The sequence below is a fragment of the Molossus molossus genome, unplaced genomic scaffold (assembly GCF_014108415.1).
Source record: "Molossus molossus isolate mMolMol1 unplaced genomic scaffold, mMolMol1.p scaffold_m16_p_9, whole genome shotgun sequence".
In the NCBI taxonomy this organism is placed as follows: Eukaryota; Metazoa; Chordata; class Mammalia; order Chiroptera; family Molossidae; genus Molossus; species Molossus molossus.
Genome location: NW_023425403.1, coordinates 14,919,619 through 14,945,325, shown reverse-complemented (window position 1 = coordinate 14,945,325; position 25,707 = coordinate 14,919,619). Strand labels below are relative to the sequence as shown.

Below are 25,707 nucleotides of genomic sequence, written 5' to 3'. Positions count from 1 at the left end.
TCTCTGTGTCTATGAGTCTGTATCTTTCTCTGACTGGCCTTCTTACACCATGCACAAGAATAAACTCAACATGGATTAAAGACTTAAATGTTAGACTCAAAACCATAAAAGTCCTAGGAGAAAATATAGGCAGTATCATCTCGGACATTCTTGTAGCAATATTTCTTGTGATGTATCTCCTCGGACAAGGGAAACAAGAGAAGAAATAAACAAATGGGACTATATCAAACTAAAAACAAGGTGTGCACAGCAAAGGTCTGACTTGTTTCTGTGGTTACAGTGCTGCTCCTGGGGGCTGGGGGAGTGTGCATGTGTGCCACTGTGCACCCCTCTGTCATGGGAACCCCAGGGGTGCTCCGAACGGGCAGGGTCAGGGGAAGTCTTGGCAAATGGGAGGTTCAACAGCAGGTACTGGGGACTCTCCTTGGAGACAGGGGCTCAAGAACACAACTCTGTTGCCTGGAGAGACCCAGGGCAACCAGAGGGGAGGAAGGGCCTCAGGCCTAGGGAAGGAAGTGGGGTCACAGCTGGACCTAAAGTCATGGAACAGAGAGAAGGGCTCAGGGGACAAGGCATCCAAGCCCAATGGAGGCATCATGCCGAGGAGATGATGATGATGATGATGATGATGATGATGATGGGTCCAGAGCCTGGGCTAGGCTGAACTGAGTGGAGCCTAAATGGCCCCTGTTGCCAAAGGCAAAGGGCAACATGCAGAGGGAGCCAAGATCATCATTACCCAGCGGAGTCTGATCCGTGGACTTTTCTGTACAAGTCATAGGCTATGGCTCCACGAACACACACCCAGGTAGCCAGCTCAGATCAAGACAGAACGTTCCTGGCAACCCCTTCGTGTCCCCTCTGGTCATCCCCACCACGCCAAGGAAACCACAGCCTGACTTCTAACCTCTGAGATTCAGACCCGAGGTTTCTAAAAATTCCAGTTTCTCACATGTCTACGTCAGGAAGCCTGCGTTTCTGCCATCCTTGGGAGAGTCGGATCCAGCAGCCCCGGCTGTGGGCTCCCTCCAGGCAGAGGCCGGAGGTCGGCGCTGCTGCCCCTCGGAGCGCGGCCTCTCCCGCCCCCAGGCTCGCCTTGTTCTGTCACCTGCCTGGCCTGCTGGCATCAGACCTTGTAGCTCTTGTCTTTTTCCATCTCTTGATTCCAACTTCAATGCCTTTGTACTTTTGACCACTCCAAGCCTTTTGTACACCAAGGTAGTATTGGACAATACATAGATCAAATAGGAAAACAAGCCCTGGCCGGTTTGGCGCAGCGGTTAGAGCGTTGGCCTGGGAACCAAAGGGTCTCAGGTTCGATTCCTGGTCAAGAGCACGTACCTAGGTTGCAGGTTTGATCCCCCGCCCTGGTCAGGGTCATGCGGGAGGCGCCCAGTCTATGTGTCTCTCTCACATTGATGTTTCTCTCTCTTTGTCTCTCTTTCCCTCCTCCCTAACCTCCCCCTCTAAAAAAAAACAAAAAACAAGATTTTCTCCTGGTTTATCTCACTTCTCCATTTTAAACAAATGCCCTGTGATTCCCTCAGTTGGCCCGGATTTATGTAGGTATCTGGTCAAAATAATACAGGATGTTCATCTACATCGAGTGAAATGAGCACTCAGAATGGGATTTAACACCTGAGTTCTGCTCTCACGTTCTGCCGGGACTAGTTCCGGCAACTTATGTGATGCTTCAGGGCTTTATCGTTACCCCGTGAGGACGTGGCCTAGATGACCTCTCGGGTCCGGTACGTTGGGCCATTTTGTGGTTCTGTGGGCCTTCGCTGAGGCAGGCAGGTGCGCGGACGGCGTCTGCGGTCTCCCTCGCGTCCTGCTGGGGACACGCGCGTGGCTGTGGGCTGGGTGGTGCCCGCTGGGACTCTGGAGCCCGAGGCACACCAGGGGCCGGCCGGGGGGTGGCTCCTGCAGGCAGGAGATTTGGGCCCCGCTGTCTGTGCAGAAGGGAAAACCATAATACAACGGACTTAAAATGGTCAGTGTTAACTTTATTTTTATTGCTGACACTATTATAGATGTCCCCGTTTCCTCCCCCTTTGCCCACCGCCACCCAGCCCCCTCCCGTCCTGTCCTCTGGCCATCACCCCACTGTCCTCCGTGTCTGTGGGTTATGCATGTACGTTCCCGGGCTAATCCCTTCACCTTCTTCCACCCAGTCCCCCACCCCTGTCCCCTCTGACAGTTGTCAGTCTGGTCCATGTGTCCATGCCTCTGGCTCTATTTTGTTCATCGGTTTATTCTGCTCGTTAGATTCCACACATAAGTGAGATCATAGGGTACTTATCTTTCTCTGACTGGCTTATTTCATTTAGCATAATAATCTCCAGGTCCATCCATGCTGTCGCAAAAGATGAGGTTTCCTTACGTCAGTTTTTCCTTCTCACCATTGGCCAGCAATTCTCAACAATGTGGGAGCTAAAATACTCCTCCCCCAGAGAGACCAGAAGAGATTAACTAAAGAATTTATATGCACATATGCATTGCCCATGGACACAGACAATAGTGTGGTGGAGGCCTGGGGTGGGGCAGGGCTGGGTAGAGGGGGGAAAGGAGGGAAAATGGGAGACGTCTGTAATATTGTCAACAATAAGAAAGAATTCTCCTCCCAAAGCTCTTTGTGGGCTAAGTTCTAAACCATTGCTACAGTCCCGTTGAGTTTTAGTGGCTTCGAGGGAAGCTTTATGTGAGCACGGGTTTAGCAATGGTTTCTTGCTAACCTTGTGTTGTACGTGTACAGTGTCAGCCCCTGGGACACAAAGATGCCACTGTTTCCGCGTCTGGGAGAAAGTTCTTAACTGTTTGAAATATCCTGGGAGAGCTCCTGGTGCCGACTGCCCCCGCTGGCTGGAGACGATGTTTTCCTGCATTGAAACGGCGGGTTCACAGGGCACGGTGACAGCCCGGCCACTGCCAAGGGGCGGCAGAGCAGCGAGCCCTCAGAGGTTGTGAAACGGTGAACGACAAGGAAGAACGCTTTCCTTTCCTAAGCGCACGTTTTAGTTTGTACGTGCACCGTGTCTGGACAAAATATTTGAAGCTAAAATATATCCCCTTTCGGTCATTAATTGTTTTAAAACTAAAGACTGAACCAAGAAAATAGTGATTATTACTGAAAGTAATTTTGACCTAGGAGAGGGGTATTAAAAAGTGATCTGTGCCCTGGCCGGTTTGGCTCAGCAGTTGGAGCGTCGGCCTGCGGACCAGAATCCCGGGTACGGTTCCTGCTGGGGGCTCGTACCTCGGTTGCATTTTGTCCCCGCCCTGGTTGGTGGTGTGGGTGGCGACGGGTCGATGTGTCTCTCACATCGATGTTTCTCTCTCTCTCTCTTCCCCCTGTCTCCCTCCTGCTCTATCTGAAGATGAATGCAAAAATGTCATCTTGTGAGGACTAAAAAAATAAAATAAAATAAAAAATAAAAAAAGTGATCTGTGTTAGCCCTGGCTGGTTGCTCAGTGGTTAGATCACTGGCCCACGGACCAGTGAGTCGTGGGTTCGATTCTGGTCAAGGGCACGTACCTCGGTTACAGTTTGTCCCCGGCCCTGATTGGGGTCATGCGGGAGGCAGCCACTCGATGTGTCCCTTTCATGTCAATGTTTCTCTCTCCCTCTCTCCCTCCCACTCTATCTAAATAAAAAAATGGAAAAATGTCCTCTGGTGAGGATTTTTAAAAAAAAAAAATCTTTGTTAGGTGTGATACACTCCTACAGCCCATTGTTCTCTCCTCACGTTTGTACTAGTGACCGGCCAGCACCCTCCCAAGAACAAGCGTGCAAAGGAGCCTGGAGAGAACAGGATCAAGCCCATCACCAAAAAGGTGAAGCCCAAGATTCCTAAAACAAAGGACAGGGACTCGGCCGAGTCACCACCCAAGCGGCAATCCATAATGATGCAGATGACGGATCAAGGTCGCTTCCAGAAACCCTCGGCCACCCTGAGCCTGCCGGCTGGGCAGACCCTCGAGCTTCGATGTAAAGGGAGTAAAATCGGATGGAGCTACCCCGCCTATCTGGACACCTTCAAGGACTCCCGCCTCAGGTAGGCACGTGCTGTTTTGTGTGTTTTGTTTCATTTTTACTTCCATTGGCTGAAGGGTTTGGGTTCGTCCTCCCATCAAATATTGTATTGCTTCTGACGTCTACCCTTTCACTCTAACAGCTTATAGAAATGGAAGCTCAGTGGGCAAAAGCCATCGATTTTATTTCTTTGACCAGTTAAAAACATATTGCCAATCCTATCAACATTGGTTAAAACAGTGACATTTTATAGGACCCAGATGACAAAGAATTGAAACTGTGACGCATGGAGATAGATATTTAAGAATTCGAATGATGAAGAAGAATGGAGCCAATGCTTTATGTGGTGTTTTAAGTAATCGTAATGAAAACGAAAGTGACCTCACAGGGGTCTCCTATGAGCAACTTGACCAGAGACCAGTTTAAACTGTTTCTGAACTTTTCAACTGCTTTCGGTTATTTTTACTTTCCCTGTTATGTGACTTGTATGCAGAGGCTTCAGTTGGTAGGAAGGCTGACGATTTCTCGTTTGAATGAATCCTTTCAGGAGGCTGGTTTCTTGTGCAGGAAAGTGGTTAAGATGAACCTGAGAACTGTGAAAGGCAAGAAAACAGAGCTTCACCGGGTACCGGGAGGGGCCTGTGGGGCAGGGGACGCAAGTCCTGTGTGTCCTTGGCAAAGTCCCCTGACCTCCTTGTGTCTCAGTTTTCACATGAACATAATGAACTACAGAATTTTTTATTTTATTTTTTTTATGCTCACCTGAAGACATTTTTTCATTTTTTTGTTCAGATAGAATAGGAGGGAGAGAGAGGAAGAGAGAGAGAGAGAGAGAAGCATCGACGTGAAAGGGACACATCGAGTGGCTGCCACCCACACGACCAACCAGGGCCGGGGACAAACTGCAACCGAGGTGCATGCCCTTAGCGGGAACCGAACCCGGGTCTCTCCGGACCGCAGGCCGACACTCTAACCACTGAACCAAACCGGCCAGGGTTGAACTACAAAATTTTTAAGATTCTGCCCATTTCTTCTCATGATTTAGGATAGAGAAAGACAGCATATTGTCTGTTTGGGATGACTGGGGCGGAAGAGGAAGGAATGTGGATCCCAGGCATCCCAGACTCCGCATGTTCACGTCAGAGCCATGTATCTGCACACACGCCACCTCCGATCTTCCCTTCCCTCAAGGACACCACCACCCGCCCAGTTGCTGAGCCACCTGGTGGGCATCCTTGCCTTGTCCTTCTCCCGACTCCCCACATCCAATCAACCACCAAGTTCAGCCTGTTCAGCCTTCCCGTGAGCCATCAGCCTGTCCGCTGTCCATCTCCGGTCACTGCCCCAGTGCAGCCGGTGTCGTCCTCCTCACCATACTGCAGCCACCACGCCCAGACGCGTCCTGCCCCAACCCCTCACTGCCGCTGAGTGGTGTTTGAAAACTGCTCGTCTGATCATGTCACTCCCTACTTATCACTCGGTGGGTTTCCACTGGGGATAAAGTCCAGCATAGTCCCCTGGAAGCTGGCACCCTCCCTGCTGTCCACAGTCTCTCTCAAGTCACCTCCCCGTCTAGATTAGTGTCTCTGCCTCTGCTGGCTGGGCTCCGAGACACTGGGCTTCACGCTCTCAGGGCTTAAAACGTCCCTGGGCCCGCTCTTGGCCCCTGTTCACCTGGCTCACTTCCGCCCCGGGTCACTTTCTCCGGGAAGCCTGTGCCAGCCTCCCTAGGTTTACTCCACGGCCTCCGGGGCACCCTCTTTGAAAACGCCTCATCTTTGTGTCTGCATATACATATATATATATTTTTTGTAATCTGTGTTTTTCGCTGGGGCTTAACTAAGTGCTTGGCATTTCGCTTTATGTATTGAATGATGGAATGACGATCTTTTCCCTTCTTCACACACATACACACACACACACACACACACACACACAGACACGCATGCACCTTGGAGGATAAATAAATGAAAATATATGTATAAGCAATCTCTATCTAACCTCTGGCGTTAAGACCTCTTTCACATTTTATTCTGAAGTACTGTTCTGGCTCCACAGTGTGTACTAGTGTAAGGTTTTTCTAAAGGAATATTAGGTTGGATGAGGAGTAGGGGGGAGGGAATGAAACAGTTTTTCTCATTTTGATCACACCTGAAATACGCACGTGTGTGGAACAAACCTGGAACTGTTTATTTCCATAAACGTTTAAATATCTTAATTTACCAAAGTAAAATGTGTACACTTTAAGTAAAAAAAAAACAGAATGGAGCTGTTTTAAATTATTCGGAACATTTAGTCTTTGACCAACACAAAGTATCCTAAACCTAGATGATTTGCTCCTTAAAGATTTAATATTTTCTAGGAGCATTTTTAAAGTGATGTTAGCCAAAATATGTTTGAAAATATCTTAAGGACTCAAGGTAAAGTGAACATGAATCTGAATTGAAAAGAAATATCCAGTAGCTGAAAAAGCCAATTTTGACTTCACATTAAATAGATTCATTCAAAGCACAGGGAGGGCTTTATACGAAAGTAAGGACAGATGTGGGCCCCCAATGACCTCGTGAAAACATGTGAAAAATGTGAAAAACATCTAGTCCTAACTCTGTATCACACAACAACAACAAAAATCACGATTTATTTGACACCAGAGGTTCAGCAAGTCGACTCCTGACCCGTTTCCCGGAACGTGGTGTCTTTGGACAGAAGAGCAGCATTCATCCCCAGTTTTCTTTCCTGTGGAATGAGTCCATCGTTCACAGCTCTGGGGTTGGACGCTCCCCAGGTGTGCTTCCAACAAACCCCGGTCATTTTAAGCAATTTTGGTAGCTTTCTGGAACAAAGTCCACATGCCGCCGTATTGGGCCAGGTTTAACCCTCTGCCCAGAGGAGGGAGCGTGCTGTGGAACAGAGAGGTCAGGCGGATGCACAGCTGGATTTAAATCCCATCTTCACCACTAACCAGCAAGGTCATCTTCGATCAGTCATTTCCCTAGAATCCGGTTTCCTCTTCTGGAACATGGAGATAATACCTGCCTATGGTAAGCGCTGCCTGGCCCATGGTAAACGTTCAATAAATTACAACTAGTGTTGCTAGGCAAAAGTATTTCTCCAGCTGATCTCTTGAGACATTTAATTCTGACCCAGAGTGACACAAATCAGGGAATGGTACACAGCCGCACAGAGAGGACCCAAGAAAGTCTGTCCGCTTCTCGCCCACTTTTATTTCATTGGCCAGTTCTTCGCAAGCTGGGGCCTGTGTCCACCCTCCGCCGTGAACGCATAAGCCTCGTGAGGGCAAACGCCGCCTGTTTGGGTCATCGTCAGCTTCCCAGCACCTGGAGTGCTGCCTGCCCATACCAGAACTCAGGAACTGTCTTCCTGTTCCCCTGGGGTTTCGTGGTCATGTCAGAATCAGCTGCTAGTCACGCATGCGTTCATTCATCTGACAGTTAAAGATAATCACACGTAGTGATGACGTTTATTGGAAGGAGGGTAACAACAAGCTATAGATGTATTTTGTATGTAGGGCCCGGTGGCCCCTGGATTTGTCCCTGTGATCTCAGAGTCGGGTGATGTTGACCCTCCTCACCCACCCTCGCCCCTCGGTCTTCACTCCTCTCCGTCTCTTAGACTCCGGGGTCTGTCATTTCTACTCGACTCCTGCGCACGTCAAGGAAGGCATTTTGCCGTCTGTTTTCCCTCACTCCCGTTTGGAAATTTCCAGCCCCGAGTGAACCTGTTTACCCTCTGTCTCCGGGCACTGCTAAGGAGACCGTGCGGCTGGCCGGACGGGTGCCATTAGTTCGAGGTCACCTCGCCTGTGCCTGGCAAAGCTCAAGACATTTCTCTAGAGAGCTCACTTTTTTCCTCTGAAATCTCGGGCTTCTATCGCTCTCACTTTCAGCCAATAAAATCATCCCCTAATTTACCGAGAAATGTGAACCCTAGAATTGCCTCTTATCACCTCTCTTTCTTCCCTGCTCGCACAGGTCTCGTGGAGAAAGAGTCTGAACCCTTGGGCAGGGCCAGAGCCTCCCTGTGCCCTGGAGCTTGTCCTTACGTGCTTTCTCGGGAACTCAATAGGGCAGTCACTGCCTCGCTGTTCCGGTCGTCACCCTCCCCTTCTCCGCGGGATTCCTTCCGTAAATCTTGTCCATGTTAGAAAATCCCATCTCAGTCCCCAGGTGCCCTCTGGCCACCTCCCTCTCTCCTCTTACCTCCGCAGCCAAGCCCCTTGGAGGAGTCCCTGCATTCCCGCCTCACCCGCTGCACCTGATACCTGCCCCAGCCCCACATGCATTTATCACCAAGGTCGAGGTCACTAAGTCCAGAATTCACTTTTCAGTTCTTTTATGGCTGCTCCGTTGCAGAAGGGGACTCTCTGCTTGGCTTGCACAACACCATGTTTCTGGTGGTCTTCCTGCCTCCCCGGCCCCTCCTCACAGCATCGTTGACCAGCTGCGTACCCTCCACTGTTCCAGGGAGTACGTGTTGGTTCTGTGCCCTCTGCTCGCTGCCGAGTGCCCTTCGTGGTCGTGTGTTAGATGAAATGTTCCTTCTGAGCTCTAGACTGAACCCTCCAACTGCCTGGGTCTTTCAGGAGCCTTTCTCACAATGAAACCATCTGAAACTGAGCTCAGGATCCTTCTGCACGCCTGGTCGTCTTCCTGCGGCTTTGAGTTTATGACTGGCACGAATTCCATCCGGTGGCCCTTGACCACAGGCCTGGAAATCACGCTGGACGCTTCCCCTTTACTTCTAGTCAACCACCACGCCCCGGTGGTGCACAGTTCGCCTCGTGGGTCTCCCCGCTCCTTTGCACCACAGAACAGTAACCCCGTCTCTTAGTTACAGCCGTCATCACGTAACGGGCCTGTGCACCCCAGCTTGACCTCAGCTCTCCACGGCCGTCAGCTTTCACAGACACTTTCCTGCTTCCAGCCCTTCCGTGGGGCTTCCTGTTGCTCTTAGAACAGAGTGGAAACTCCTCACAAGACCCTGCCTTGCCCTCTGCCCATTTCATTTCACCCTCGCTTGTCCACACGCCAGGCTTTCTGGACTTTTTCCGATCCCCAGATATGCCAAACTCCTTCCTGCCTGGGCCTTGGCCCGGGGTGATGCACACGTTGGAATAACTGCTCTGCACCTTCGGGTGCAGGCCTGTCACATCCTAGGGAGAGCTCCTTGCTCTCAGTCCCCACCCCTCCGGCCCTGGGTACCCGCCCTCAGTGGGCACCGGTCATCAGTGGTGCAGTTTCCGTTTCCCTGCTCCCTGATGTTGGCGTCGGCTGTAAGCTCACCAGAGATGCCGTCCACTTACCCAGCGGTGCCTCCCAGCACCCAGCGTGGCTCCCCACACCGCAGGCTCCACGGGCGTTTCAGTGAGAGAAGGGTGCTGGGCACGGGCCCAGAGCGGGTCTTACGTCAGGCCCCTGTGATCGTGAGACCTGTGCCTTGGGAACGAGCTCATGGAACTTTGGAAATAAAAGGGACCTTAGTGGCTATCATGCTTAAGCCCCTCTTTTTAACAAGTGAGGAAGCTGAGAATCTACAAGGATAGATGGCTGGCCCATCCGTCGGGTGAGGGGCAGCGTGAGGGACAGCGTGAGTCTCCAATGCCTCCTCCCACTTCCCGATGTAGAGCAGGTGCCCCGCTCAGGAGCTCCGAGGATGGCTAGTGACCTACAAGCAGACGGAAGAACACGCGTGGCTTAATGAAGGTAGGAGCTCAGGGAAGATAAATTTGTTGTCTACTTTTTCTTTTTTTTTCTCTCTGGGTAGTAGACTAACAGATCTGATTCCTAAAGATAAGAATTAAAACAGAAATAAAATTCCTTTCCAGAGTAGTTAGTACATTGAAAGTGGTTGACATTGCACATTGATTTCAGATGCTTTGGACACTAGATGTTAAATATCACCTTGGGCTGCTGAGAAAGGGGAGCTCGGATAGAAAGCCGGCAATGATCCCCCACAGAAGGTGGACTCTGCCCGCCCCGCGGATGCAGCCCAGGGATGTGCGCTCCCGGGGTCCTCCGGTCCCCTATTCCCACGCTTTCCTTTCTCCTTGGCAAACCCATGTCGTCAGAAGTCCACTAGATGGCAGACTGCAGCCGTAGTACAGTTAGTTGTCTTCCTTTCACCAGTAAACATTTCCAGGGAGCACAGATCCCTGGTGGGGAACAACCACCCAGTTACCCCTCCCCTATATCCCAATTAACGCAAATTCACAAGAGTTGGAAAAAATAAAATAAAACAAGGACAGATTGAGTAAAATAATTGCACACTCGTGCATATGGTTCTTTCAGCTTTTTAGCCCATTCAGTGGTCACAGTTTAGAGCTATATTTTAAGCAGCTTCCCAACAAACAGATTTAGAAAGGCTTGGGCATGTGTCCGTTTCGGTGTCCACACGAGCCCCGAGTCCTGCAGAGTGGCCCAGAGCCCTGGGACCTTTGAAAGCCTTCGTTGCTTCCTCAGCAGCCAACGGTAACATATTTCCGGATGCTGAAAATTGACTCAGACTCAGTATATCCCAATCACATAGATCGCCATTCTCTTTTGAGATTAGGAAAGAGAGAGGATATATTTCTGACAACAGCCTTTATTGTTATGTTACCATTCACTGACTGCTTACTGACCCTCTGCCTCAGCCCCTTTCTGTTCTCCCACTTCGCTCCCACCTTCCCGCCTCCCTTAGTGTATTCTCTTCCTCTTTTCCAACAAGTATTACTTTTTAGCATCTATAATGTCCACGGTCCTGTGCCAGGTGGATGCTGGAGGTGATGGTGAACAAGACAGACACGGCCCAGCAACCACAGAGCTTTTAGTCTTGTGGGAAGACAGGTATTTAATAGGCCATGCTAACCCCCAGCTGCAGGAGCACCTTGCTAGCGGAAGTACAGGGTCCGGGAGGAGAAAACTCAAGCTAATGTCTGCAGGCTGAGAGTTAACCAGATGAAGAAGGGGATGGAGAAGAATGTAAGAAAATTCCAGAAGGAGAGAACAGCATGAGGACCTGTCTAGAGCGGAGAAAGAGTACAGCACCTGGAGCACTGAGGGGGTGGGGGGGGAGGTGGCTCCAGGCAGGGAGGAGGGAGGAGGTAACCAAGCAGAGATGATGCTGGAGGTAAGTAAAAGAGTCAAACCACGGGGGACCTTGTCAACCATGATGAGGGATTTAGAACGGAATCTAAGGGCAGTACGAGTCATTGACTTGAAGCTTTTCTGAGGAGACGAACACAAAGCACAGAGGGATAGTGACCGCTGGGCAGGGGTTCATCGTTCTCACTGCCTCTAGGAGAAGGACAGTCCCTTCCCAGTCTCAGGCTACCCAGTCTCTCTTCATGTGTCCCACCCCCGCCCCCCACAAGCTGGGGTCTGTAGACATAGTCTTGGACCTAAGTTTCTTTGCAGTAATTTTTTTAAATTTTGCTCTCATTTTGTTGATAATATAAAAAACATTAATATAAAAATATTCCGGACCATCTGATCAACCTCTGCTGGGCTATCAACACAATCGTCTCCATCTTCTCCGGAGACACTTTGCTTCTTCAGCCACATCATCACACACTTGCACAGTTCACAGCAGACGTTCCTGACACATGCTGAGCCAGGGAGCGAAGGAGACCCTTAGAATAAGCTGCCTGGAAGGTGGCTTCGCTGTCAGCACGACGGGGAGACGCTGGAGACATAAGGGAGACTGTTTGTTAGCTACACGGCAGAGGTGACACAAGCTGGGGCGGAGATGAAGAGCCCCGGCCCTGTGCGCTGTGTCGCAGGGTGTTTCTGTGCGGTGCGGTTGCGTGTTCACATTTCTCAGTCAAGAACTGTGACTTCGTAGTGGGTGGGGCGCAGGAGGCCTTTGAGGGCTGGTTCCTCTGAAAACAATAAATAGCTTCTGGGGAGCAGGGAGGGCATCTGGGCGTTCACTCCGCCACAGTTGGCAACAGCTCTCTCCACCCACAGGCAACACCAAGGCGGGTGGGCCGCGGAAGCAGCCTGGGGCCCAGGCCAGTGGACCCTGCGTCCCAGCGTGGGGAGCAGAGCAGTCTGGGCCCTGATGAGGGAAAGAGAGGACGCTGGTGTTTGTAAACAGAAGAATCCCTCTGTTGAACAAGAATCTATACAGACTTCGATCAATATTGTCGATCATACTCTGGTATTATACTGAGGAAGATGCCTTTTTATTTCCAGTTTATTTTATTTTGGTCATATATATATATATATAAAACAATATTGGCCATTTTAACTGTACAGGTCAGTGGCGGTAGGTACGTTCAGGTTGTTGTACAAGTGTCTTTTCGACTCAAACTCACCCCCTTCAAAGCCCGTTTTCCTTTGTTTTCTGAGCAGAGCAAACGAGGACGGTGCATTTCCACGCAGGTCCTGGCACTGCCTTCCTTTCGTCCTTCCCCGGGGTGCCGTCGGGGTCCAGTTTGCCGTGGGAAATCAAAAGCAGCAGCCAAACTCTGATAGATCGATTTCTACCTCCCGAAACAATCGAATCAAAAATAAATAACTTACTCTGCCCTGAAGGTAGAGTTCGCTACTCAGTGGCACCAGCGGCAGGACCCCCAGCATTTTCCGAGAAGGCTTGGGGTGGGGCAGGGTGCAGGCCCCCTCTGGTGCACTAGATGTTCTGCCTGTTCAGGTCACAGAAGAGCATGGCTCTGCTGCATTCGAGACTTGGGTGGGGGAGGCAGGAGAGACCCAGTCTCGTGCGGTGTTGTCAGGGTAGATGAGGCCACGCAGTGAGCCGTGTCGACAAGGGTACGCTGTTTGTATTCACAATCCTGTACCCAATGGACGTAAAGCACAAGAAAACAACTCGCTTTTCGATAATCTTTTTTTTACATTTTTTTTAATTGAAGTATAATTGACACGTGCCATTATATCCATTTCAGCTATACATTAATGAGTCAAAATTTATATACACTGCAAAATGATAACCACAATAAGTCTAGTTAACACCTGTCACCTCACATAGTTCCAAAATTGGTTTTCTAATGATGAGAAATTTTAAGATCTACTCTCTTAGCAACTTTCAAATATGCTATACAGTATTATTAACTACAGTCACCACACCAACCATCACATTCCCAGAACTTGTTTATTTTATAGCTCAAAGTTTGTGCCTTTTTACCCCTTTTGCCTGTTTAGCACCCAACACCCCTGCCTCTGCACCACTAATATGTCCCCTGTATTTATAAGCTTGGTATTACTGTTTTTGTCTCTTTTAGATTCCACATATATAGGTAAGAAGATTAGTATTTATCTTTCTCTCTCTGATTTATTCCACTTAGTATAATGCCTTCCAAGTCCATTCATGTCGCAAACGGCAAGATTTTATTCTTTCTTGTGGCTGAGAATCATTCTATTATATACCACACTCACAAAAAAAGTGTATATGTGGGTGAAGTGTGGGATTTAATGTGCAAAAATGAAAATGGGTGTTATTGTAGCATAATAATTTTTTGCCAAGTGTTTAAATATGCAAAATGCGAATAAAACAAATTTGAAAGGCATGTCAGAAGAGGAAATAAAAAAAACCAGGAATAAAGAATAATGCTATAGCCCTGGCCAGTTTGGCTCAGCGGTTAGAGTCGGCCTTGGGACCAGAGTCGTGGGTTCACTTCTGGCCAAGGGCACGTACCTCAGCTGTGGTTCGTCCCTGGCCCTGGTGGGAGTCGTGCAGGAGGCAACCAATCAATGTGTCTCTCTCACATCCATATCTCTCTCTCTCTCTCTCTCTCTCTCTCTCTCTCTCTCTCTCTCTCCTCTTCCTCTCCCTCCCTTCCACTCTGTCTAAAAGATAAATGAAAAAAATATCCTTGGGTGAGAATTAAAAAAAATAGCTGGGACAAGGCAGGGATATGGGACCCTGTGTACCAACCAAAATAGATACAAGAGAAGGTGCACGTGTTCACAGAGGCTCACGGAATGTCACGGGCAAGGGCATCAGCTGGGGGGCATCCTGGGGGTAGAGGCAGGGAGCAGCAGCTGTCCACCTGAAAGCAGGAGGGTGACCGTGGCAGCAGGTCCCTGCTTCAGATGACTAGGTATTCGGAGATTACTAGATTAGCGGGCTCAGCAGAGCGCCAGACAGAGTCACTGTCAGCCTGATGTCCGTAGAAAGACAGTCTACTCAGGAAGGCAGATGTGAAAACAACCACAAGTGGTCCTGACGACCGGCGGCTTGTGAACTAGTGGAACAAATGCCAATGTGCTGGATACAATTACACAGCAACAACGGACGGCTCGTGGGCAAGTGTGAGCGTGGGGATGGGAAGAGGGGCGGCTGCAGTCAGTGTGGGCCGGGGGGCAGGTGACTCGCCGAGTGATGGATCACCTAATCGTAGGGGACAGGGCCTTGAAGACAGGGTGAGGAGACGTGGAAAGAAGAGCCAAGGAGAAGAGCATGACAGTCCCCAAGTGCTCTCCAGACACAGTCAGCTTGGGATCACGGCTCTGGCCTGGACCGTCCATTTGACAAATGCTCAGGTTAGACCCACGGAGGCCCCAGGCTTTCTCAGGTTTGCACGACTCTTCTTCAAAGTGATCTAGACTTGAACCTCATGCCCAACAGCCCTCCAGCCTCAAGAAAGCAGTCTGTTTCTTTAGGTTTCTGATGTTTGTTCAGAAGGTTTATCATCCACATAACACTAGTTTGTGTGGGCACCTTGAGAATGTTGGCAGGATGGAAGGTTCGGTAGATCTCTCTCCGCTGTGAATTCGAGATGCCAGGTGGGAATGGGGCCCAGCCTGTGGCCCCTGCATTCACTGTCATAACAACCATAATACTCTCACTGGCTGTGTGCCAGCCCATTAGTAACCCACAGATTGTTTCCCTGACAAGGGTGGTGGTGGCTTGCTCCATTGTCCTCCAAGGCCTATTCTTCCCCAGTGTGGCCGAGAGCATGCAGCTAAGCAGAGCTGGGGGGGGGGGTCTATATTTCTGTGACCCACAGAGAAGTGCTGATGAGCCCATTCTACATATTAAAATTGCCAGAAATGTAAAGTGAGTCATTAAACATAAATAACCCCCATACATCAGAATCCTGTGGTTGCCAATTTTGAAAGATGACCTTGTAAAAATGACATGGACAATGATTTTCTGTGAGTTTCTCTACACGGCGAGCGCAGGTCCACTGAGCTGTATCTTACCATCACCTGTGAACTGGCTGTGTGACCTTGTTTGAGCCACTTGATCTCTGTAATATGAGGGATCCAACCAAATGGTCCCTAAAATACCTTCTAGTTCCAAAATGATTATTGGCACTTGTATTTCACTCGCTTAGATGGCACGGGACCAAGGAGCAAGAGCCTCTGGACAAGTTATTCAGCTCAGATTCACTCACTGAATTCTGTTCTGTTCCGCTCGCGGTCACCTAGAACTGCTGTCTGCAGAGCATTATGCCACGCAGGAGGCTCTGGGCAGTACAGGCCAGCGTAAGACGTGGTTCTTTTTGGGAAGGAATCATTTTACTAGAAAAATATAATAGGGAGTTGAAAAGGTCACACAGTGCAAAGCAGCAGATAGATAGATAGATAGATAGATAGATAGATAGATAGATAGACAGATAGATAGATAGAAAAAGAGAGAAAGGAAGGAAGGAAGGAAGGAAAGAAGGAAGGAAGGAAGGAAGGAAGGAGAGAAAGAGAGAAAGAAAGAGAGAAAGAAAGAAAAGAAAGAAAGAAAGATGGTAGATCTCCAAGATTTGTGATAAAGACATTAAGTGCAGGGTGTGAGAAGCTTAGATCTGTGTACTGGGGCAACCCCAACAGCACCTAACATTTGTTTACGCTTATTCTGTTCCAGCATCCTTCTAGGACCTTGTACAGTTATTAACTAATTTAATTCTCCTAACAACCCTAGACATAAAGACTATTACTACCTCCATGTCTCAGATGAGGACACTGAGCACATTGTGATTAAGCGATGTGGGAATAACGGTCCCAGAGCCAGTGAAGTGCAGAGGCGGGGTTGAAGCGAGGAACTCAGACTCCTGAATGCAGGCTTTTCACCACTGGTTTACAAATGCCCCTGGTCAGAAAAGTCTCCCTAAGGGCGGGACTCTGAAGCATAAGCAGGTACAGGCCAGGTGGAAAAGAAGGGAGCCTTTCAAAGGGAAGGAGGTCGCTGGAGGGCCGGGGTGGAAATGAGCCCCTGTGTCTGGGGTCAGTGAGGACTCGGGGTGGATGGAGAGAAGGGTCTATGATGGAGGAGCCGGGAGAGCACAGGAGCCTTGAACCCCAGGCGAAGTCGGGCGCATTCGCTTCTGTGTGCGCAGGGAGCCGTTCTCATTGTCGAGCTGGAGGCGGTAACAATGGTTTTTGAAAAGTATAGGTGACACTTTCGTAGAGCATTTGGAGGAGATACTTTTCTAGAAGGATCAATTTGTCCGCTGACAGAGTGTAAGGACTGGAACAGAGCTGGTGGGTCAATGTTGATAACACGACTCAGCCTGGGCGAAGGGGGCGCTAAGACTCCATGAAGGAGACAGGGAAATGCAGACGGGCCAAGTGAGCCTGGGAGGCCCGGTGAGGCTCCGGGGAGGCTGAACAGGTGTGAGGACAAAGGCACGCTGCCCTTCTGATTATCTTTTACACTCCAGCTGGCAGTATTTTTATTAATCAGAGCAGAATAATGTACTGGCTTTGGTAGGCCTCCAAAGGAACCTCTGCTCGTCCTGCCTTTGGAGTCCACATTCTAAAAGGCAACACAACGTAAAACTCGCCTTCAGATTTTGTTGTTGTTGTTATTGTTGTTTTTTTTATCCTCACCCGAGGACATTTTTTCCATTTTTTGTTCAGGTAGAGTGGGAGGGAGAGAGAGGAACAGAGAGAGAGAGAGAAACATCGATGCGAAAGGAACACATCGAGTGGCTGCCACCCGCACAACCGACCAGGGCCGGGGACAAACTGCAACCGAGGTACATGCCCTTAGCGGGAACCGAACCCGGGTCTCTCAGGACCGCAGGCCGGCGCTCTAACCGCTGAGCCAAACTGGCCAGGGCTCGCCTTCAGATTTTTTAAGTACAAATGAACCTTCTGTTTACAGAGCATGTGTTCTGTAGTTTTATAGGTGGTTTAACTTGTCTTGCTTTTATTATAGATTTTATTTTCTTATTACAAAATTATACATGCTCACTGAATTTAGAACCTTTGAAACTACAGATAAGTAGAAAGAAGGAAGAGATCACTGAATATTCCAAGATACACTGTCAACATTGTAGTGTAGAATCTTCTGGTTTAATTTATTTAGAAAATATTTTTATTAATTTTTAGAGGGAGAGAGAAATCTCTTTGTGAGAGGAAAACATCGCTTGGCTGCCTCCTGCATGTTCCCTACTGGGGGTCGAGCCCACAACCCAGGCATGTGCCCTGACCTGGAATCGAACCAGCAACCTTTAGGTGCACCTGATGACACCCAACCAAATGAGCCACACCAGCCAGGGCTAGTTTTATTTTTTATTTTTATTTTTTATTATTATTTTTAATCCTCACCCGAGGACATTTTTCCATTTTTTGCACAGATAGAGTGGGAGGGAGAGAGCGGAAGAGAGAGAGAGAGGGAAACATCGATGTGAAAGGGACACATCGAGTGGCTGCCACCCGCACGACCAACCAGGGCCGGGGACAAACTGCAACCGAGGTACATGCCCTTAGCGGGAACCGAACCCGGGTCTCTCCGGACCGCAGGCAGACACTCTAACCGCTGAGCCAAACCGACCAGGGCTAGTTTTATTTTTATATGTAACAAAAAACTGTATCAAAATGTACAAACTCCTTAATGATTAATTTTTACCTAATGTATCATGAATATTATTCTGTGTTATAAGTGTAAAGCCATAGTACATTAAATACATTTTTATTGTTGGAATCGTCATTCTTCCCAACCCCCCAGCCCCTTTTTTTTCTATCATAATCATTGCTGCAGTAAACATCTAGATAGCAATGATTTATTTCTACAAGTGGAATTGTTGGGCCTCAGGCATACACATCATAAGGCCTTTACTCTAGGAAGCCTCATGGGATTTCTGTTTGGTTAATCTCTGCTCTATCAGGCCTGGACTGGCTTGTGCTGTCAAAGGGGTACCCACGCCTCAGTTTCTTAGAATCTGGGAGATCTCTGAAGGAGGAAGAGCCGCTTTTCCTTTGTAAAGAAGCCAGATGGGCCTGGCCAGTTTGGCTCAGCGGTTAGAGCATCTGCCTGTGGTCCAGAGAGACCCGGGTTCGGTTCCCGCTAAGGGCATGTACCTCGGTTGCAGTTTGTCCCCGGCCCTGGTTGGTCGTGCGGGTGGCAGCCACTCGATGTGTCCCTTTCACATCGATGTTTCCCTCTCTCTCTTCCTCTCTCTCCCTCCCACTCTATCTGTGCAAAAAATGGAAAAATGTCCTCGGGTGAGGATAAAAAAAAAAAAGAAGCCAGATGGGTTTGCAACAAGAAAGGATGACATCAGCGGGGTGGGGGAGGTGGAGGAGGGAAGGGGCACCTCCCACCGCCATGATCGGAGTCTGTGGTCACTGTCAAGGACAGGAGCTGGGGAAAGGAGAGAGGTGTGTGCAGGGCTGGAGGGCCAGCACCTCTGTGAAAGAGTTAAAAATGCCTACGGTGACTTCTTTCTAAATAACACAGAGGAATCTGGTGTAAGCCATTGTAGCAAAGACCTGAGTCACACTTCACAGATGTTAACATAAATGGTTGTTGGAATAGAAATGTTATAGTTACCTTGTAAGGGTTTTGAGTAGGTCCTTGGATAGTCCTCTAACATGGAAAGAAAGAGAGGTATGTCAGCTTAATTTCTGATATTGAAACTGTATTCACTTTGAAGTTGCTCAGTTTGCAGGCTTGTTTCTCATGCATCTTTTTTTTTTGAATCATAAACTGTGGAGCTTGGATGTGTTTTACCCAGCTCTCTGTTTCCCAGGGTGTGTGCTCTGTCGACATGGCTCCATTCCCGGCATATCGTGGAGCAGTTATTTTTGACCCCTTCTTAAAAGGAGTTTAAGTGTAAACACAGACCCTATACAAACACTTGAAACATGGACAAGCAGATATGCACGAATCTTTATCTCCCTGATGCTTGGCCCAGTCCCTTGCACGTGGTAGAAGCTAATTTATAAATGTGAAATGTGTGTTGAGTAAGGAGGATATTTGATGACGTCTTTTTACTTTACTCCTTATCTCTGTTTTATGCCGATGGAGGCATCGGTCTCCAAGGCAGGATGTCTGGAATGATACAGTAGTTATTTAAACAGACATTCAGCTTCTCCTGTGGCTCCAACACTTGGGAAACTTACCTAACCACAGTTTGCTCACCTGTAATATGGGGATAATAATAGTATCTATCTCACAGAGCGCCTATGAAGAGTCAAAATATGTGAAGGACTTAAAACAGTGCTTAACACATATTAAGTATTATTTAAGTTTTAGTTGTTATCAGCAGTTTTGTTGTTACCAACTCATGATTGAGAAAGAAGAATGCATTCCTGGGGTCCTTTCCGTTGTGCAGTAAATGCTTAATAATTGCTTATTTGCTTGCCCTGTTTCCTTCCATTACTTCCTGAATGTTTAGTGTCCTCTACTTATTTATTTTGGTTTATTGTCCATTTAAATAGAAAATGAAGTATCGTGAATACTACTGAGCTAATATAATCAGATCTTACTGGGTGTGTGTGACCATATGTGACAGGACTTGCAGGCTAATGAGGGACACCATCTCTCAGTCACAAGTCCTTCAGTCCACTTCGTTTTGTAGGAAGGAAATCCACGCCCTTTTCATTTACATGCGTGACCTGCGTCTATGCTAGAAGCTCTACCATATAGTTGGGAGACTTGGGACAAGGTACCTCTCTTAGATTCAGTGTCCTCCTTGGCAAAGGGGGAACCATACCTCCATCCTGATGTCCTTCTGAGAACTAAAGAGGACCCTCATCATAGCGAGATCTAAGCTGTATTGAGCACGTACTCTGTGCCACGCACAGTTCAAGTCTTGAACCTATTTGAGAGGCTTGGTGCGATGCTCAGCCTTCTGTGGTGTTAGCCAATGTTGCTGCTGTTAGGACGCGTGGGAGAGGGAGGTGTAGCCGGACTGTGGAAGGTGTGAGCTCCAGCGAGGAGTCCGACAGTCAGGTGGAGCTGGGTTTGAATCCCATCAGTGCGGCTCCGACGTCCAGGACCGTGTGCCTCACGTGGCCACTGCCTCTCACCAAGCGCTTTGCCCACCTGTGTTCTAAACTCTGTTCCTCGCTGAACCTGCCTTTGTTTCCTGTCAGGGGATCTTCCCTGGGAATCCCCGCCTCCTGTTCTGTGCAGGTTGAAATCCTCCCCTTCTCTCAGGATCTTCGTCCCGAAGCTGTTCCTGGCTGCTCTCCTTGGATTCCCGCGGCACCGGCATAGGGGAGCTTGGGGCTCTTCACACATGGTGGCGTCCCCCCCTCTCTGTTCCAGAGCCTCCCACTTAATTTGCACTCTAAGTATTTATGGACCAATGACTAATCCCTTGTAACCCAGGGCTCACCTCCTGCCCTTGGCTCGCAGAAAGACAGGACCCACCACCATCACCTAGTCACTGCCCCAGGTGAGATGCCCAGGGGTCCCTCGCCTTGGGCGCTACCAGCCCATCCTCTGTGCCATCCCATGAGGCAGGCCCCCTTCAGAAGAGAGGATGCTGGGCTTCAGGCCTTCACTGATAGGAATGGGCTCTGTGTTTGTAAAGGCCGTGGGAGCTTGTTGGAACTCTCTCTCTCTCTCTCTCTCTCTCTCTCTCTCTCTCTCTCTCTCTCTCTCTCTCCTTCCCTCCCTCCTTCCCTCCCTCCCTTCTACATTTTGAACAAACCTCTCTGAGAGCCAGCAGGCTCTTTGAAACCTGGGCTTGTCCACCACTGAGCTCACGCGGCCAGGTCCGCAGGTGCTAGCTGCAGGGAGCAGGCCTCAGGTGAGCAGATGTGCTGGGATGTTCAGAGCTCATCCAATGAAAGTAAATTCTGCTTTTCTTAATTATACTTCTGGGGGGCACTTTGTTGCAGCACCTCTTTTTGCTCCACTCAAACTTCACATCCTGCACTTCTTCCATCCCTGGGGACTCAGCGGTTTGTTCGGAGAGGGGAAAGGGCTTTGGGGGAAGCACTGGGGGAAGCACCCCGTGAGGCGCTCTGCGGGCCTTCCTGAATCCTGAATCCTGGTCTCCATTTCATGGCGCAGGCTCTCCCTCCCGGGCCTCGCGTCCGTCCGTCCAGCCCTTGGGCAGCCTGATGTCGCACTGGCACTGTGTGAGGCCATTAGTAGAATCAACATTTAAATCCAGGCATTTAGACTGTAATCCTGCTAAATAATGTTTCCTGTTTTATATTGTTTGCATATGAGAGGGGGTGGAAAAATCCAGAAATGTTTTCCAGTGCATTTCCTTCCTTCCACCCCCAATCCTGCTAAAGATACAGCATGCAGATTTCATGGTGGTGGTAGGGTTACCCCAAGTGCTAAATTCCTGTGTGCCCAGTTCCCTTCCTGGTAGGAATGGCGTCACATACTTTTATCACTACAGTGCTAGCAAACGCTGGGCCCAGGCAAGTGCCAGATACATTTATTGATTACTTGCTGATTCTGTCCCCTGGTTTTGAGCTCTGCAGAGAATGTGGCCTAACATTATGGTCCACCCGGGAAGGCCTCCACCTTCTTTCTCTCTCCATCTTTCCATTTTCCATCTGCTGAAATCTAGCTCCATCCTCACAACTGAAATTGCTTGTTTGGTGGTGGCCAAAGACTTTCATTCTGCCAAATGAAGTGTGTGTGTGTGTGTGTGTGTCACCAATCTCTCTTTAGGTAGCTGATGCTTTGGAGCATCAATTTCTTGAATATTTCTCCTTGATGATTCCCTTTCCCAGTTTTTCTTTTTTTCCTGATTCTTTCTCTCCCCTCTATCCACCTCTTCTTTTTCTTCCGGCCCCCAGTTTGGCTCTAGATTGTGTCCTCACCCTACTCTCATCTTGTCTCGTTACTGTTTCTTGTTGACTCTGTTCCTTTAGCGTCCACTCTTGCCTGCATATGGACGACAAATGCAGGTGCGGCCCTGTTTTACCTCCTCGGTGCCAGGCCTGTAGGGCATCCACACCTCAACGACCCACATTTGCTCACAAATCCCAAATCACCAATAGTGACTCTATTATTTTGCCTACGCTCGATCTCCTTTCTCTTAGCTCTTCCATTCCAGGCAGTTAAAACCCCATTCTTTTCAACAGAAATACAAATTAAGTGAGCATCATCGATATCTCTCTTCTACTTCTCATAGTACGTCTGTCTGTCAAAAAATTTCCCCAAGAAAACATTCTTCTTTTTTTAAGTTTATTTATTTTGATAATTAATTTGTTTTTGTTACAGCTGTTTCTTCTTTTCCCCCCATCGACACCCTTCTCCCAATCCCCCCCCCCCACACACCCCCAGCATTGTTGTCTATGTCCATGGTTACGCACACATGCATATAAGTTCTGTGGTTTATCTCACCCCCCCATCCCCCTCCTCTGAGGTTTGTCAGTCTGTCTTTAAATTTGTTTCTGTGCCACTGCCAACACCCAGCCTGGCCCCAGCATCTGCCGAGCATGGCGGTACCCGCCTCTCAGCCTCTCCTCTTCCTCCTGCCTCCGGTTCTCTTCACTGGTGTCCTGGCTGAGGTGGGCCCCTCACTGCCTAGCTCCAAAACTGAGCATGCTCCCTGCTGCCAGGTGAGTGAAACGTGCACCCTTCTTCCTGTTCTCAGCCATGTGTCCTGAGACTCCCACCCCCTCCCTCTGTCTCCTTCCATAATAAATGGGTTGAACCCCTGAGTCCTTATTGAGTGCCTCTACCCACCATGCACTGGGGCCATGGCAATGAACAGAGCAGGCCAGGTCCTCGTGGAGCTGAGGTTTCCTGAGCAAGTGAGTTCAGGGCTTCTCAGCCCCCTTGCTGCCGGCACCCTTGCACCCCCGCCCGCTGTTAAAAGTCCAGCCTATCTCACTGCCTCCTCCAAGCAGCCCTCAGCCCCTTCAACCCGCAGCGGGGAGTCCCTTTTCAGATTTCCTGTTCCTGTTGTGAGCACCGGTTAGTTGTTCTCTGATGTTTTTCATGTATGTTAGTTTTTTGTTTTGTTTTTCTTGTTTTTTATTTGACTACCTGTACAAGTATTTGTGGTTTCCCTATGGTCACTCATCATTCCTAACTGGACTGTAATATACTCGAGGTCCGCTGGTTTTTATTTGTGGCGCTCACCATCCCCAACGTGTGTGTATCATTTGTCATTGTTGTAGTAGTGTTCATAATGGCTGCTACTAATCTGCAATGACATGCAATGAAGATCTCATTAGGATAATGCAATGACCCAGGCGTAGCAGGAAGTGCTTTATATGCATTTTCTTATCTAATGCGTGAGTATTCAGTACATGATTGATTGACGTAAGTCCTTGCTCAGTCTTCCCCAGCTGTGGCTCTCCGGGAGGTCACTTTCCTCGGACTGTTTCGTCATCAGCAGTACCGGGGGCTGGATGTCTGCTTTTCAAAGATCTTTCCAGCTCCAACCCTTGGCCTGATCCGTTTTCAGTCTGGTCATTTCTAGGGGATCCTTGCTGTGCACTCTGCACAGATTTATGGCTTGGAGAATGTAAAACACACACGCACAGTCCCTGCCCTAGGGTTCTTACCGTCCATTGTAATAACAGGAAGCCAGGGTGCCTGAGAGGTGGAGGACAAGGGAGCTAATTACATCACCAGGAGAAAGCGAGGAGGTTCCTGGGAGTTGATCCTAATCAGAAGCTTCCTGAAGGAGGAGAGATTTCCGTTTAGTTGAAAGGAGGGTGGGAGTACAGAGGCGCCTCTTGGCAGAACCCGTGGGCACAGCAGCTATTCAGTGGAGAACCAGAACAAGCTGTGTTCGAGGCCAACCAGCCAGGCATTTGCTGTGTGCTAAATTTAAAGGGTCAGCGCACTGCTGCCGCTGCTACCTACAGCCGGAGAATCTTGACTGCATCCGAAAAGCATGTGGCGCTCTGAGGGGTGAAACTTCTGGCTATTTGAGATGCATCCTCAGATGAAAACTATTTGCTTTGGCATCTGCACATGCTGAGCCCCGGGGGAGCATCTCTCCCAGAGTGAAACATCTGGATTCCTGATGCAGTTCATTACAATGACAGTCGGCTAATGCCAGTGTTGAATAGTCATAAATATTTATTTTTGTCTCTCCTCATTTCAAAATGGAACTGAGGGAGTCTGCAAATATATTCACAGGCACAAGATAAAAATACAAGAGGTAAAGCAGGAGAGGATAAAAGTAGAAATAATAGGGTAAAGCAAAGGAGAAGTAAGAATGCCCAAAGGCTCTAGATGCTTTTCCCAGAGGTGGACTGCATAATTGGGGCTCAGCATCTTAGCAACTAATGCATTTTGCCCTAAACAAAAGTGGAGGGTTTTTTAATTTTTTTATAATAAACATTTTATTTTAGAACAGTTTTGATTTACAGAATTATTGTGCAGAGATAGTACAAAGAATTCCCGAACATCCTTTGCCCAGTTTCCCTATTATCATTTCTTTTTCCTTTATTGATTTTGGAGAGAGAAGAAGGGAGAGGGAGTGAGAGAAACATCAATGAGTGAGAACATCTATTGGCCGCCTCCTGCATGCCTCCCACCGGGGATTTGGCCCACAACCTGGGCATGTGCCCTGACCCGGAATCGAACCTGCAACCTCTTGGTGCATGGGTCAATGCTCAACCACTGAGCCACACCGGCCAGGCCTCTTTTATCAGTTTTTAAAAATATTTTTATTGATTTTTTTTAGAGAGAGAAGAAGGGAGAGACAGAAATATCAACGTGAGAGAGAAACACCAATTGGCTGCCTCCTGCACCCCCCTTACTGGGGATCAAGCCTGCAACGTGGGCATGTGGCCTGCCTGGGAATCAAACCGGGACCTCTCAGTCCACGGAACAACACTCAATCCACTGAGCCACACTGGCCAGGCCAGTTCCCCTATTATTGACATCTTGCATTAGTATGGTACATATGATACTATTAATGAACCAATATCGATACAATATTAAATCAAGTTCATAGTTTGTTCAGATTTCTTTCTTTTTTTAACCTAATGTCCCTTTTCTTTAAATATTCTTTTTAAATTTTTCAATCACAGTTGACATACAATATTAAAATAAATTAGTTTCACCTATACAATATAGTGATTAGACATTATATACCTTACAAAATGTTCCTCCCAATAAGTCTAGTACCCATCTGACACCATACACAGTTATTAGAATATTATTGACTATGTTCCCTATGCTACACTTCACATCTCTGTGACTATTTTTGTAACTGGTAATTACTTCTTAATCCCTTTACATTTTCCACCCACACCCTCTCCCCTCCCACCTGACAACCATCAATTTGTTCTCTGTATCTATCAGTTGATTTCTGTTTTGTTTTTCAGACTCCACATATGAGTGAAATCATATGGTATGTGTCTTTCTCTGTCTTATTTATTTCACTTAGTGTAATACCCTCTAGGTCTATCCATGTTGTTGCAAATGGCAAAACTTTATTCTTTTGCATAGCCAAGTAGTAGTCCACTGTATATACATACTGTTTCTACTTTATCCCCTTATCTACCAATGGATACTTAGGCTGCTTCCACATCTTGTCCACTGTA

The 25,707-nt window shown here is 48.5% G+C and overlaps 1 protein-coding gene across 1 annotated transcript in view; it reads left to right on the top strand.

Annotated features, from left to right (window-relative positions):
* PDGFRL (platelet derived growth factor receptor like) overlaps positions 1 to 25,707 on the top strand; it is a 43,652-nt gene that overhangs the window by 7,155 nt on the left and 10,790 nt on the right. The window contains exon 2 of the mRNA XM_036250275.1: positions 3,758 to 4,055. Within this exon, the coding sequence (XP_036106168.1) occupies positions 3,758 to 4,055 (298 nt within the window). The remainder of the gene's footprint in view (positions 1 to 3,757; positions 4,056 to 25,707) is intronic.